The following is a 16,069-nucleotide window of genomic DNA, read 5'->3' as shown; positions in this document are numbered from 1 at the left end:
CTTTTATTGAACTATGAAAAACCTCACATGCCAATATAAAGACTCATACAGATATTAAGTAAGTAAATTCCATGGATAATATTTATGAATTACCTGTGGTTAACTGATAATGCAAAAGAAATCATACTAGATCATAATAACCAGAAGTAATTCACAAATATGTAAAATAGATTCCCATGATGAAAATAATCAAATCTTCTTGCTGAGAACTGTTTATTATTTTCTTTCAAAGTTTAGAATCATGAGGGAATGAATACCCAAATAAGTTGGTGTGTCTAAACTAATTAGAAAACAGTAACTAAAAAAATTAAACTGGCTGCGCATGGTGGCTCACACCTGTAATCCCAACACTTTGGGAAGCCAAGATGGGGGGACTGCTTGAGCCCAGGAGTTTGAGACCAACCTGGGCACCATAGAGAGATCCCGTCTTTATTTAAAAATAAAAAATTAATATTTTTTTTAAAAAGTAAAAATTAAGATCATTCTCCTACTCTATTCTTCCCAAATATAAGGCAAATAACACTGGGAGACTTCACAGTGATACTATTAAAAAGTTGACATTTCAATAATGTTTTCATTTTCTACTTTCTGGCATTTTTATTTAGTAAAAAAACAAATCTGTATTATCCATACAAGTAGTATGAAATATGACTTGTTTTATTAATATACTGACAACTTACTTTTAAATAAACATCCTTACCTTGTAGTCAGAGACATCAGGAGAGTAACTGGATGTTAGTTCCAAAAGCTAAAAAAGAAGAAAAAAACCCACAAATACATAAGCCCTCTTATCCTCTCACATTCCCACAGCTCCTCCATCATGCCATGCTGGGGTGTCCCCCCCACCAGTCTGGGAGCCCTACCAGGAACCCATGACAACACTGCGGTTCCAGTGGGAAGGGCTTTTACAAACACTTTAAACCTGATTTGTTAAGTAAGTTTATTTGGAAGGGGAATGAACCTTTTTTGCTGTGACCGTTGTTTTGAAATATACCTTAAATGCAATCTTTTCTCCAACTTGAGGGGCAGCTGCTAACAGTGGTAACAGACTATAGTCCTTCTTCTGTGTCTCTACTGGATTCTGAAAAACAGTGTTAGTCATGTGACATCATTACTGGTGAGAAAATGTGAACCCATGACATGAACTCCACACACATTCTAAGGGGAAAAGGAGGAGGTAACTTACAAAAAATAATACTTACCTGGATAATAGTAGATGAATTTGTTACCACGTCATTTAATTGCTGTTGCCTCTGGTTGTCAGTGCTTCTATTTACAACACAGGAAACAGGATGCCCTCGTCCTCGACCTCTCCCCCGCATGCCCCGTCCCCTGGCTCCCTTCCAAGAAAAAAGGTTCTCTCCTCTACCCCATCCTCTTCCTAAACTAGCGGGGAGAGACACACTGGGAGAAGGACCAGGAGCCTGTCCGCCACCGTTTGAGCCAGAACGCCTCCATCCAGCAGCACCTGCACTCTGTGATGATGGCCCCGGGCCTGGACAACCTCTTCCTGCAAAAAGGCCTACTGTCTTTAAGAAACCCGCAGCACACTCCGGGGTGCTCGATGACATCAAGCATTGGTCATCTGACTCTGAACTAGAGTCTGAACTAGAAGATGTTGTTCCAGAGGTCTTGCCCTTGCTGGGGGTAAGGCTAAAGCCAGGTTTTGTAGCCAGTTTGTCTGCAGTTGTATTTTTGGTAGAGGGTTCTTCCTTTGATAACTCAGTTGGTAATTTCTCCGAGGAATTTCTGGCTTCCAAAGTGACTTTGCTGGGCTCATCACTGATAGATTCATCACAAGACTCCTCTGAGGAGGAACTAGGACTCTCTTTTGAGCAAACGCTTACACTACCTTTCCTTTTGGCTTTAACAAGGCTGTTTCTAGCAGAACCTTTTGGAGAACTACATCTCTGATTGGCCCAGTCTTTTACTGCCTGTACTTTAGGAGACTTGGGATTCTTGGTCTTTTTTTTATATTCACATTTCTCCTTTTTCTTTGGTGATTTTCTTTTGGTCTCTTCATTATCATCACCCACTGTGACACAGGTTGCTTTATTTTTTCTCTTGTTTTTTTTGCTGACAGTCTGATCTGTGACAGCTTTTGGTTCCAGATCCAAGACCTTCTCATTATTGTTATTGTTCTCTTGCCTCTTCCAGTGCTTCTTTGAATATTTGTAATCTGGTTCAGTTTCTTCATCCTCCTCTAACTGAAATGCCCGCTTCTTTGCTTTTCTAAGAGATAAATTACTGTCACCATTACTGATGACTACAGAATTCTCAGCAACTCCTCTCTCTTCTAATTTAACTCTGTCAACAGAACAAGAGAGAAAACTAGAGTGAGCAATTTGTAAACACATCTCCAGGACATAGTTATATACTGAGATGACTCTACAAAATGTAATTACCATCAGTCAATGAAAAAATGTCATATCAATTAAAGACAAAAGACTCTTTCTGGCAAAATGGCCCATACAGCATTACTCACAGTCAACTTTCAAATGACTAGTTTTATTGAATAGCTACTGCATCCCAAACATTTTTTATACGTTTTTCTCTAATCTAAACATCAACACGAAGTAGGTATTTTTAATTTTACAGATCGCAAAATTACAGCTCAGACAAGTTACTTGCCCCAAATCTAGAGCTGATAAGTAGCAGAAAGGCAATTCAAACTTCAGTTTGTCTAACTTCAAACTCACAATCTTTCTAAGATATGCATGTCACCTACCCTAAAAGGTGATAATGCTGATTATCCATTTTGTTTCAGAATGTGGGCTGCTTTCTTTAACAATATTTTACTCTTGTTTTAATTTAGGTGAATACTAAACAATTTATGTTCTCTGGGGTATTGACAGCCATCTGTACAATTCCATGACACTCCGTGAAGCTTAATTTTATGTATCAATTTGTCTGGGCTATTGGGTGTCCAGATATCTGGTTAAAACGACACTGGCTCTTTCCACACCACCACAGTGGTGCACATGAATGTCCTGGCTGATGCTCTTAAAAGCATCAACAAAACTGAAAAGCAAGGTAAATGCCAGGTTCTTATTAGCCCGAGCTCCAAAGTAATTGTCCAGTTTCTTTTTTTTATTTTAGTTTTTTTAATTTTTTTTTTTTTTTTTTTTTTGAGACAGAGGCCCAACTCTGTCACCCAGGGCAAAGTGCACTGGTGCATTTCTCAGTTCACTACAACCTCTCCCTCCCAGGTTCAAGAGATTCTCATGCCTCAGCCTCCCAAATAGCTGGGATTACAGGTGCTCACCACTATGTCTTGCTAATTTTTGTATTTTTAGTACAGATGGAGTTTTGCCATGTTGGCCGGGCTGATCTTGAACTCCTGGCCTCAAGTGCCCAAGTGATCCACCTGCCTTGGCCTCCCAAAGTGCTGAGATTACAGGCATGAGCCATCGCGCCTAGCCCCATCATCCAGTTTCCAACTATAATGATGAAGCATGGTTACACTGGCAAGTCTGAAATCACTGGTGATCACAGAGCTGGGAAAATTGTTGTGAACCTCATAGGCAGGCTAAACAAGTATGGAGTAATCAGCCCCAGATTTGATGTGCAACTCAAAGATCTAGAAAAATGGCAGAATAATCTGCTCCCATCCCACCAGTTTGGTTTCACTGTACTGACAACCTTGGCTGGCATCACATACCATGAAGAAGCAAGACAAAAACACACAGGAGGAAAAATCCTGAGATTCTTTTTATAAGGATGTAATACATATTTACAAATATATTGCCTCAGTGGGAAAAAAAAAATTATGCTGGGAGTATGTGCAAGGTTGTTTCTGGATGAGATTAACATTTAAATTGCTAGACTGAGTAAAGTACATTGCTGTCTCCAATGTGGGTGGGGCTCATCCAACCTGCTGAAGGCCTGAATAGAACAAAAAGACGGAGTAAGGGAGAATTCGCTTCTCTGCCTGACTCTTCAAGCTGGGACATCGGTCTTCTGCCTTCAAACTCGAACTTGAACTAGAAATATACCACTGGCTCTCCTTGATCTATAGCTTACCAACTAAACTTAGGACTTCTCAGCCTCCACAATCCTATAAGCCAATTCCTTACAATAAATCCCATGTCTGTGAGTGAGTGAGTATTTGTGTGTGTGTGTGTGTGTGTGTTTCTTACTGGTTACGTTTCTCTGAATAACCCTACTTCATCCAAAATGCCACTATAGGAAAGCAACTTCATTCCTCTATCAACTGACAACAGTTAATCCTAGAATGTGCAGTCTGATAATGATGGAAGTCTTGAGAGTGTCCTCGATGTTAAGCAAATAGTAAGTACTCAAAAATGCCTGTTGGCCAAGCACGGTGGTTCATGCCTGAAATCCCAAAACTTTGGGAGGCTAAGGTGGGAGGGTCGCTTGAGCCCAGGAGTTTAAGACCAGCCTGGGCCACATAGGGAGACCCTGCCTCTACAAAATACAAGCATTAGGCTGGGCGCGGTGGCTTACGCCTGTAATCCCAGCACTTTGGGAGGCTGAGGCGGGCGGATCACGAGGTCAGGAGTTCGAGACCATCCTGGCTAACACAGTAAAACCCCGTCTCTACTAAAAATACAAAAAAATTAGCCGGGCATGGTGGAGGGCACCTGTAGTCCCAGCTACTCAGGAGGCTGAGACAGGAGAACGGCGTGAACCCGGGAGGTGGAGCTTGCAGTGAGCCGAGATCGTGCCACTGCACTCCAGCCTGGGTGACAGAGCAAGACTCTGTCTCAAAAAAAAAAAAAAAAAAAAAAAAAACACAAAAAAACAGATCCTCACTTTTCTTTTTTCGAGATGGAATTTCACTTTGTCGCTCAGGCTGGAGTGCAGCAGCACAATATGGGCTCACTGCAACCTCCTCCCCTTGCATTCAAGCAATTCTCCTGCCTCAGCCTCCCAAGTAGCTGAGATTACAGGCGCCTGCCACCACACCCTGCTAACTTTTTGTATTTTTAGTAGAGATGGGGTTTTGCCACGTTTATCAGGCTGGTCTCGAACTCCTGACCTCAATTGATTCACCCGCCTCGGCCTCCCAAAGTGTTAGCAATACAGGCGTAAGCCACCGTGCCCAGCCATCCCCACTTTTCATTCTAACTCTCTGCACAGCAAACTGGGTGGTATTATCAAAACGTAAATCCACCCTTAAAATCCACAATTTAGCTTCTAGGATTCTGTTATGCAGAAAAACTGACATGCCCATCTGTCAAACCTGATACCCCCTACGCATTGCCTGCCTAGGCCAAAGTGAATGCCTGGGTTCAAACGCTATTTCTGCCACTGTAACTTTTTAAAAAATCATTACCTCAGCCTTTCTCATCTATAAAAATGGGGATAATGACAATAATTATAGTACTCAGTGAATTATTATAGAGACAGCATGCCTGACTCAGAACAAGTGATATCCAAATGTTAGCTCTAATTTTTATTAACACAATGAATGTTGTTAGTCCTATGATGGGTAAGTTGGTGAATTTTTTAAAGTTGTACAAGTCTGTACAACTTTTCTGGAAGCTAATTTGACTGTACTTACCAGTTTTTATATGTACCTTCTCTTAGACCAATGAGTGTCTCTTCTAAGAATAAATCCAACTGAATCATTTTCCCAGTACACAAAAATACACAAGAATATTCACAAAAGCACTATGTAGCAAACAGAAAAGAATGATGTACCTTACATACTTTATATACTGAGATAGCCCATGATAGGTGAAAAAGCAAGGTGCAGAACAGTATGTTATGATATTTGTATTTTAAAAGTATAAGTACATATGGTTGCACATGTATAGAAATCTGGCAAGATATGCCCCATACCCCAAACTTAACCAAGGATACTTCTGGAGAGCGAGGTGTGGGAAAAAGTTTATTATAAGAGAAGTAGGAAACTTTTTACCTTGGATTATCCAAGGAGCCACTAACTACAGCAATGTGAAATGAGAACTCATCTCTAATATTTTGTTTTGTTTGAGATGGGGTCTTGCACTGCTGCCGAGTCTGGAGTGCAGTGACACAATCATGGCTCACTGCAGCCTCAACTTCCAAGGCTCAAGTGATCCTCCCACCCCAGCCTCCCAAGTAGCTAGGACTACAGGCATCCATCATTGAGCCCGGCTTTATTTTTGTTTTGTTTTTTTTGAGGGGGGCGGGGTGGGTAGAACAAGGGTCTCCCTATGTTGCCCAGGCTGGTCTCAAACTCCTGGACTCAAGTGATCCTCCCACCTCAGTCTCCCAAAGTGCTGGTATCACAGGCATAAGCCAACATGCCTGGCCCATCTCTAATATTTAATCAATGTGTTTTTGTTTTGGTTTTTTTGAGATAAGGTCTCACTCTATTGCCCAGGCTGCAGTGCAGTGGCACCATGTCAGCTCACTGAAGCCTTTACTTCCCAGGCTTAAAAGATCCTCCCACCTCAGCCCCCCAAGCAGCTGGGACTACAGGCATGTGCCACCATGCCTGGTTAATTTTGTTGTATTTTTCTGTAGAGATGGGGTTTCACCATGCTGCCCAGGCTAGACTCAAACTCCTGAGCTCAGACAATCTGCCTGCCTCAGCCTCCCAAAGTGCTGGATTATAGGCACGAGCCATGGTGCCCAGCCTTAATTAAGTATTAACTGCCAGAGTTAAAAGGGTCAGAGAGGACAGAATGCACTTTGTTTCCTTACAGAATTGACTCTTCAAAAGGGAGTTCTCAGGCCGGGTGCGCGGTTCAGGTCTATAGTCCCAACACTTTGGGAGGCTGAGGCAGGAGGACTGGTTGAGCCCAGGAGTTTGAGACCAGCCTGGGCAACTTAGTGAGCCCTCTCTACTAAAATTAAAAAACTGTACTGGTAGTCCCAGCTACTCGGAAGGCTGAGGCAGGAGGAGCCCTTGAGCTCAGGAGTTCCAGGCTGGTTGTGCCACTGCACTCCAGCCTGGGCAATGGAGTGAGACCCTGTCTCAAAAAATAAGGGAATCTCTCTGAATCTACTGTAATTCTGAGGGCTGCACGATTAAAAAATAATAATTTAAAAAATTAAAAACTGACAGACACAGTCGCTCACCCCTGTAATCCCAGCACTTTGGGAAGCTGAGGAGGGCAAACACTTGAGGTCACAAGTTCAAGACCAGCCTGGCCAACACGGTGAAACCCCATCTCTACTAAAAATACAAAAAAATTAGCCTGGCACGATGGCGGGTGCCTGTAAGCCCAGCTACTTGGGAGGCTGAGGCAGGAGAATCACTTGAACCCAGGAGGCGGAGGTTGCAGTGAGCCAAGATTGTGCCACTGCACTCCAGCCTGGGCAACAGAGTGAGATTCCATCTCAAGATAGATAAACAAATAAATAAATAAATAAATAAAAACAAAAATAAAAAACCAAATCTGCCAACACCCTGATCTTGGACTTCTAGTCTCCAAAAGAGTAAGAAATAAATTTCCATTTTTTAAGCCACCCAGTCTGTGGTATTTTGTAACAGCAGCCCCAGCAAACTAACGCAGGGGGCTCCAAGGCAATATAAGCACCTCCTCCTCCTCCCAGGAGAGTTAGAGGCCACCTTTAGGAACTCACTGTCAGAAACGTGGGGGCAGATGAAGCCAGATTCCTGGGGTTTAAGAGAATGGGCTATGAGGAAACAGCAGTGGAATACAAGTGTGTGGTACATCTAAAGCCTCAAAGGCTGTTTCTCAGGATTCCCACAACCTGGTTCCACTTTTCCTCGTTAGACTTCTAAGTACTGCCAACGATCCCAAAGAATGCTTTGGCTGGTCAGATTCATCTTTTTACCAAGTCCAGCCAGCTTTTGTCTCTACAGCTGTGCTTTGATCATCCAACATTTCCCACCCATTCTTCAAGGTACTGCTCAATTCCCTGACCATTTTGTTCCATGCTGATCTCCCTTTTCTCAACCAGCTTCTGCACTTACCAGTATAACTTGGTTTAACTATTCAGTCTAATTGCCCGTATCACAGAAGGTAATATACAAAAGCATGAAACTCATTATTGGGGTCCCAGTCCAACGATATTGGGTACTTTGAGAACAGAGACTATGTTTTCTTCTGTAGCTCTGAAGAAAAGTGAATCTGTTAGGAAAAAACAATGATTGCGGGCATAAAACAACAAAAATAAAGATGAATTTTCCAGATTCATCTTTTTCTATAGTCTGCCCATTTGCCACAGAAGCCACTACAGAGGTATTTTTTTGCCACATGCAGCTGTGCATTTGAAGTATTTAGGAAGGATTTGCCTGTCATCGTGTTGTAATTATTACTTATAACAATTTTCATGGTTTTTGTCATTGTTAACTTCATTATGAAGAATGTAATGCCCAGATGATTCATTAAAGTATAATTCTAGTTAGCTAGCACAAGTTATTAACTCATTAGTCAAGGGACAGTTCAGAAAGTAATCTTAATAGGATGGGACACAATCCTTAGAATTGTAATATTTAAATAATCCTTCAATTGCAGAGAGAATAGAGACCTATTTCACAGTCGATAAAAAGGGGGGAAAAACTCTTTGAAATTCGGATTATTTCAAATTGTCATTTGAAACAGTTGAACATTATGCAATAAATCATAACATCCTGATTTGAAGATGCAGTTATTGTTCCAAATTAAATTCCTTGATGTTCTGAAGAAATCTTACAGAATCTGATATGCTTGAGGGTAAGGAATATTCAACAACAAAGGGCAGCAAGAGAAAATAGCCTGGTTCACAACTCTGGAATTAATTCACTGTAGCTGAAGCTTAAAGGGGGTGGGGGGAAGGAAGGCTGGCACAGTGGCTCACGCCTGTAATCCCAGTGCTTTGGGAGGCTGAGAAGAGAGGACAGCTGGAGCCCAAGGATTTGAGATCAGCCTGGGTAACATGGCAAAACCCTGTCTCTACAACAAATACAAAAACTAGCCAGGCGTGGTTGCCTAGCCTGAAGTCCCAACTACTTGGGAGGCTGAGGTGGGAGGATTGCCTGTGCCCAGGAGGTCGAGGCTACAGCAAGCTATGACCGCACCACTGCACTCCAGCCTGGGCATGGGAAACCCAGTCTCTTTGTTTAAAAAAGAAAAAAAAAAAAAAAAGCCTGAATAAATCGGTCCAAGACATGAATCCAAACTGGTGATACCATCATCTGACTGTGGCAACTCAACCACATTTCAGCAATTCATACTACAATTGCTCCTGGATACTCACCTCATTATCATTTTTTTAACTTCCAAAAGCACATTTAAGATTATTTTGTGGTTCCCAATTTACAGCCCAAAAGGACTCAAGACACTTATTTGAGAAAACCCCAAAATGTCTGGGTGAGACACAAAATGATACGCCACCAGAAGTCTCAGGGGACACCGGGCACAAGAGAACTAAGGCTGGACAACAGCATGTTACAAAGAAAACGCGACGATTCCCCTTTATCAGCTTGTGTCTCCTGCACCTGACCGTGAAGGCCACCAAGGGTAAGGCCGGGTCTCCCGCACATTTGCACCATGGACACGGAACAGAGTCCCACAGTGCCTAGCTAAGCGTGGATGTGCTAAATCAAGGCTGAAAGAAACCCTGGCCCTGCCCTTAGGCATCAGGGTTTTTCCAAGTTTGATTCTCCTGTCATAGAAGCATCCCGGGGAGGTTGCTGGTTACAATGCAGATTCCGGCCAGGCGCAGAGGCTCACGCCTGTTAATTCCAGCACTTTGGAAAGCCGGGAAGATCACTTAAGGTCAGGAGTTCAAGACCAGCCTGGCCAACATGGTGAACCCTGTCTCTACTAAAAATACAACAACAACAACAACAACAAAATTAGCTGGGCATGGTGGTGAACGCCTGTAATCCCAGCTACTCAGGAGGCTGAGGTGGGAGGATCAACTGAATCCGGGAGGTGGAGGTTGTAGTGAGCTGAGATCGCGCCACTGCACTTCAGCCTGGGTAACAGAACGAGACTCAGTCTCAAAAATAAAAATAATAGGGGCAGGGTGGGGTGGCTCACGCCTGTAATCCCAGCACTTTGAGAGGCCAAGGCTGGCGGATCACCTGAGGTCAAGAGCTCGAGACCACCTAGACCACTGTGGTAAAACTCCATCTCTACTAAAAATACAAAAATTAGCTGGGTGTGGTGGCGGACGCCTGTTGTCCCAGCCACTCGGGAGGCTGAGGCAGGAAAACTGCTCGAACCCGGGAGGCGGCGGTTGCAGTAAACCGAGATCACGCCACTGTACTCCAGCCTGGGCGACAAAGCAGGACTCTGTCTCAAATGAATAAATAAATAATAAAATGTGATTCCTGAGCCCCAAAGTTGACTACACCAATCAGTATCTCCCGGGTTAGCGAACGTGCATTTTTACAGCCCCACCCCCTCTAACCCTCGTCCCCTTCCCCATTCCCCATGCCCTCCACAACCAGGTCTAGCGGCCTCAAGCCCGGGCGTGCGCAGGCGCGTCCCCCTCCCACCGCCCACCCGGCCGTCCCGCTCCCTGCGCCGCGCACCTGAGGCAGTCGTTGTCTCTCACCAGGCGCGCGCTCTCGGCGGGGGGCAGGAGCCCCCCCTCCAGGTAGAGGCCTAGGAGGGCCCCAGAACTGAAGCCGAAGCGCTGGCGGATGAGACTAATGAGATCTGTGACGACTCGGCATCTGTTCAAGTCGACCAGAAGCCAGAAGGCCGTACAGTGCGGGGTAGCTGGAGGCGGGTAATCAAATTGAAGCCGTAGCCTAACCGTCTCGGAAGCTGCCATCTTGCTCGGTGCTCAACGGAAGCCGAGAGATACCACGGGGCTACCGAGAGGCGTGCTCGGGCGGCCCGCCCCCCGGAGCCTTTGGCGTGTGCCACCTAGTGGTGGAACCTGACTACTACAGGCTGCGTCTAGGCGCGCACTCGGAGCGTGGTTGATTTTTTTCATTCAAGTTTGTTCACGGCAGGGCTGAGAAAGGGAATAAGTGAAATGCCTTTATTACATTTCTACTGGGCGCTATGTAGGGTCTCCTAATTAAGGCAAGTCTCTGGATAAATAACATTTCTCCTCAGCAGTGGTCTAAGATATTTGCTCATCGACATAAAAGATTTTTATAAAACAATCGTAACAACACATTTCACTGACAAAATTTTTCATCATGAGTTGAAAAAGATGTAAGTCCTAGTGTGTTCTCAATGTTGAAATTTTGAAATAAAACTGGTAATCATTCTTCCAAATGTATCCAGTGGAATATAAATACCTTAGCCTTTTAATACCCACAACCAAAGAAAAATGTCCTTGCATTTCTCACCAGATAAGTAAATCAGAATTTACATTATTTCTTATATTTTTTGAACTAGAATTTACATTTCTCCACATAATATATATTAACTCTTTAATTTTCATGACAAAAGTTAGGAATTATGAACTATTATCCTCATTTAGAGGATTTAAAAAAAACAAGGTTCAGAGAGTTTAAGAAGTAACTAGAGGCCAGGAGCAGTGGCTGACGACTGTAATCCCAGCACTCTGAGAGGCCAAGGTGGGCGGATCTCTTGAGACCAGGAGTTTGAAACCACCCTGGCCAAAATGGTGAAACCCCAACTCTACTGAAAATAAAAAATTAGCGGGGTTTGGTGGCATGTGCCTATAATTCCAGGTACTTGGGAGACTGAGGCAGTAGAATCGCTTGAACCCAAGAGGTGGAGGTTGCAGTGAGTCAAGATCGTGCCACTGCACTCCAGCCTGGGCAACAAAGCAAGATTCTGTCTTAAAAAAAAAAATGTAACTTCCCCAAGTTCACTAGACTAGTTAAGTTGTAGATATCAGGGAGTCAGTAGATGAAACAAAATTTCTTAATGGAAAGTAGGGTTTTTTGGATTTTTTTTTTTAGAGTCTCACTCTGTCACCCAGGCTGGAGTGCAGTGGTGCAATCTCTGCCTCCCAGGTTCAAGTGACTCCCCACCTCAGCCTCCCTAGTAACTGGAGCCACAGGCGTCAGCCACCGTGCTCAGTTACTTTTTGTAATTTTTGTAGAGATGGGGTTTTTCCATGGTGGCCAGGCTGGTCTTGAATTCCTGAATTCAAGCAATCTGCCTGCCTTGGCCTCCCAAAGTGGTGGGGTTACAGGCGTGAGCCACCACCTCTGACCAAAAGCAAGTTTATTAGAGAATTAAAGGAATAAAAGAATGGCTAACTCCATAGGCAGAGCAGCAAGCCCGTACTATAAGTATACTCAGTCAAGTATACTTATAGTTACTTCTTGATTGTATGCTAAACAAGGGATGGATTATTCATGAGTTTTCTGTATCCCGATGAAATGGGCAGGGATTTCCCTCAGAACTGTGGGTTCCTCCCCTTTTAGACCATACAGGATAACTTCCGGGCATTTCCAGCCGGGCGCGGTGGCTCACCCCTGTAATCCCAGTTTCTTCACATCCTGACTACCATTTGGCATTGTCAGTATTTTTTAGTCATTCTGGTAGATGTGTTGTGGTATCTTGTGGTTTTATTTCTTTGTTTTCAGGCTGGGTCTCATTCTGTCTCGAATGCTGAAGTGCAGTGGCGTGATCACAAGGCTTACTGCAGCCTTCACCTCTGAAGCTCAAATGAACCTCCCACTTCATCCTCCTGAGTTGCTGGGACTACAGGCATGCACTGCCATGCCCTGCTAATTTTTGTAATCTTTGTAGAGATGGAGTTTTGCCACGTTGCCCAGGCTGGTCTCAAACTTTTGGGCTCAAGCTATCCTCCCACAATGTTGGGATTACAGGCATGAGCCACCATGCCCAGCTTCTTGTGGTTTTAATTTGTATTTTCCTAATGGCTAATAATGTTGAACATTTTTTCCTGTGTTTATGTGCTTTCTTCAGTGAAATTCTCTTCAAGTCTTTTACACCTGCTCTAATTGGATTGTTAAATTTTGAGAGTTCTTTATATATCCTAAATAGTAGTACTGAGGCAGAAAAATAGGGTCTGGAGGCAGGGAACACAAGGCCGATTCACACTTCAGCTGTGACAGGAAATATCCTCTCCATTTACAAAGGACATACGAGGAGTAAATGACTTTGTAACTTTACCTCATCCTCTCCATTTACATAGGACATACACCAAGAAACCAGTGGAAACCTCTGGAAGGTATTTAAGCCACCCAAAATTCTGTAACAGGGCCCTTGAGCCCCTGTACTCGGGCCCACTCCCACCCTGTGGAGCATACTATCGTTTTCAATAAATCTCTGCTTTTGTTGCTTCATTCTTTCCTTGCTTTGTTTGTGCATTTTGTCCACTTCTGTGTTCAAGATGCCAAGAACCTGGACACCCTCCACCAGTAACAGTAATTTGTCAGATATGTGGGTTGCGGATATTTTCTTCGACTCTGGAGCTTTTTTTTTTCCTTTCATTCTCTTAATAGGGCCTATCACAGGCCAAAAGTCCAGTCGATCAATTTCTTCTTCATTGCTACCTCTGCCTCCTGGGTTCAAGCGATTCTCGTGCCTCAGCCTCCCGAGTAGCTGGGGACTACAGGCACCTGCCACCACGCCTAGCTAATTTTTGCATTTTTAGTAGAGATAGCGTTTTACCATGTTGGCCAGACTGGTCTTGAACTCCTAACCTCAGGTGATCTGCCCACCTCGGCCTCCCAAAAAGCTGGGATTACAGACGGAAGCTTCTATGCCCAGCCTGTTTGTTTGTTTTTTGCTCTGTTGTCAAGGCTGGAGTGCAGTGGCAAGATCATAGCTCACTGCAGCCCCTACTTTCTGGGCTCAAGCAATCCTCCCAGCTCAGCCTCCCAAAGCAATGGAAACACACATGTGAGCCATAGCCTGAGTTAATTTTTGTATAAGAGTTATATCAAGGTTCATTTTTGTTTGTTTGCTTGCCTCTTAATGTCCAATTGCTCCAGCACCGTTTGTTAATAACACTGTATGTCCTCCATTTTTTAATCTTTTGAATCTTTGTCAGAAATCATTTGGGCATATTTGTGTACATCTATTTCTGGATTCTCTGTTCTGTTTCATTGATCTATATGTCTATCCCTCCACCAACACCACACAGTCTTTTTTCTTTTCTTTTTCTCTTTTTTTATTGAGACAGAGTCTCATTCTGTCACCCAGGCTGGAGTGTAGTGGCATGATCTTGGCTCACTGCAACCTCTGCCTCCCAGGTTCAAGCAGTTCTCCCTGCTTCAGCCTCCCGAGTAGCTGGGACTATAGGTGTGCACCACCACACCAAGTTAATTTTTGCATTTTTAGTAGATACAGAGTTTCACCATGTTAGCCAGGCTGGTCTGGAACTCCTGACCCCGAGTGATCCACCCACCTGGCCTCCCAAACTGCTAGGATTATGGGATTGAGCCACCACACCTGGCCCTTGTTTTCTTTTAGAGACAGATCACGCCCACACTGCCGTGCAGTGGTGTAATCACAGCTCACTGTAGCCTCAGACTCCTGGGCTCAAGTGACCCTCCCACTTCAGCTTTTCAAGTAGGTAGGACTACCATGCCCATTAATTTTTAATTTTTTTGAAAAAGAGACAGTATCTGGCTATGTCTTCCAGACTGATCTCAAACTCCTGGCCTCGAGTGATCTTTGCACTTGGGCCTCCCAAAGTGCTGGAATTACAGGTGTGAAACAGCACACCTGGCCAGTCTTGATTACCATAGTTATTTTTGTAAGCCTCAAAATCAGGTAGATAACTTTCACTCACTTTGTTTATTTATATGTTTATTTTATTTTTTGAGATGGAGACTCACCCTGTTGCCCAGACTGCAGTGCAAAGGTGTGATCTCAGCTCACTGCAACCTCAGCCTCCCTGGTTCAAGCGATTCTCCTGCCTCAGCCTCCCAAGTAGCTGGGATTATACACGCGTCCCACCACGCCCAGCTAATTTTTTGTATCTTTAGTAGAAATGGGGTTTCATAATGTTGGCCAGGCTGGTCTCGAACTCCTGACCTCAGGTGATCCGCCTGTCTCAGCCTCCCAAAGTGCTAGGATTATAGGTGTGAGCCACTGCGCCCAGCCTCACTCTATTTATGTTTTGCCCTAATTGCTTTAGCTATTCTACTTCCTTTTCCTTTTCTTATAAATTTTAAAATAATCTTGTTTGTGTATATCTCCAAAAAATCTTGCTGAGATATTGGTAGAAATTGTGTTACACCTGTATATTAATTTGATATGAATCGACACATTATGTCTCTCCATTTATTCAGATCTCTGATTTCTTTCATCAGCGTTGTGTGATTTTAAGCACACAAACCCCATATATGTATTGTTACATTTATTTGTACATATTTCCTTGTGTGTATGTGTGTAGATTCCTCGTGATTTTTTATTTATATAATATCATATGCAAATGGGGACAGTTTTATTTCTTCCTTTCCATTCCTTCCTGTATGCCTTTTCTTTATTCTTTCCTTATTGCACTGACTACAAGTGCTAGTACTATGTTGAATATGAGTGATAAAAGTAGTGTGAACCCCCAAAATTGAGACAGGTCTCAGTTAATTTAGAAAGTTTATGTTGCCAAGGTTAAGGATGCAAGCCCGTGACACAGCCTCAGGAAGTCCTGATGACATGTGCCCATAGCGGTCAGGATAGAGCTTATTATTATTATTATTATTTTTGAGACAGAGGCTTGTTCTGTTGCCCAGGCTGGAGTGCAGTGCCATGATCTTGGGTCACTGCAAACTCTGTTTCCCAGGTTCAAACAATTCTCTGCCTCAGCCTCCGGAGTAGCTGGGACTACAGGCACATGCCACCACGTCAGCTAATTTTTGTATTTTTAGTAGAGACAGGGTTTCACCATCTTGGCAAGGCTGGTCTTGAACTCCTGACCTTGTGATCCACCCCCCCGCCCCGCCCCACCAGCCTTCCAAAGTGCTGGGATTACAGGCGTGAGCTACTGCGCCTGGCTTCACACCTTGGATTTTTTACATCTAGGGAGTCATGAGACTTTAATTAATATATGTAAGAAGTACATTGGTTCTGTCCAGAAAGGCAGGGACAACTAAGCAGGGAGGGGGCTTCCAGGTCACAGGTAGGTGAGAGACAAATGGTTGGATTCTTTTGAGTTTCTGATAAGCCTTTCCAAAGGAGACAATTAGAATATGCATTGATCTCAGTGAGCAGAGGGATGACTTTGAATAGAATGGGAGGCAGGT

At 43.7% G+C, this 16,069-nt stretch overlaps 2 protein-coding genes across 3 annotated transcripts in view; one reads left to right on the top strand and one right to left on the bottom strand.

Moving 5' to 3' along the window:
- COIL (coilin) overlaps positions 1-10,716 on the bottom strand; it is a 37,272-nt gene extending 26,556 nt beyond the window's left edge. Inside the window, exons 1-4 of one of the 2 annotated variants that reach the window (XR_013405713.1) lie at positions 10,448-10,716; positions 1,203-2,307; positions 995-1,081; positions 701-748 (exon numbers count right to left, since the gene is read on the bottom strand). Coding sequence is in view for 1 of the 2 variants with exons in the window: in NM_001257478.1 (NP_001244407.1) it covers positions 701-748; positions 995-1,081; positions 1,203-2,307; positions 10,448-10,692 (1,485 nt within the window). In the remaining variant the exon portion in view is untranslated. 2 annotated transcript variants of the gene reach the window in all.
- Positions 2,976-3,851, top strand: LOC144335528 (small ribosomal subunit protein uS8-like). The gene is made up of 2 exons (XM_077971005.1): positions 2,976-3,098; positions 3,434-3,851. Exons 1-2 carry the CDS (start codon positions 2,982-2,984, stop codon positions 3,716-3,718), a joined length of 402 nt encoding a protein of 133 aa, XP_077827131.1. The 5' UTR covers positions 2,976-2,981; the 3' UTR covers positions 3,719-3,851.
- Positions 10,717-16,069: the final 5,353 nt, after the last annotated feature.

Source organism: Macaca mulatta, chromosome 16 (genome assembly GCF_049350105.2).
Source record: "Macaca mulatta isolate MMU2019108-1 chromosome 16, T2T-MMU8v2.0, whole genome shotgun sequence".
NCBI classification, from domain to species: Eukaryota; Metazoa; Chordata; class Mammalia; order Primates; family Cercopithecidae; genus Macaca; species Macaca mulatta.
This window is presented reverse-complemented; position numbering and strand designations above follow the sequence as displayed.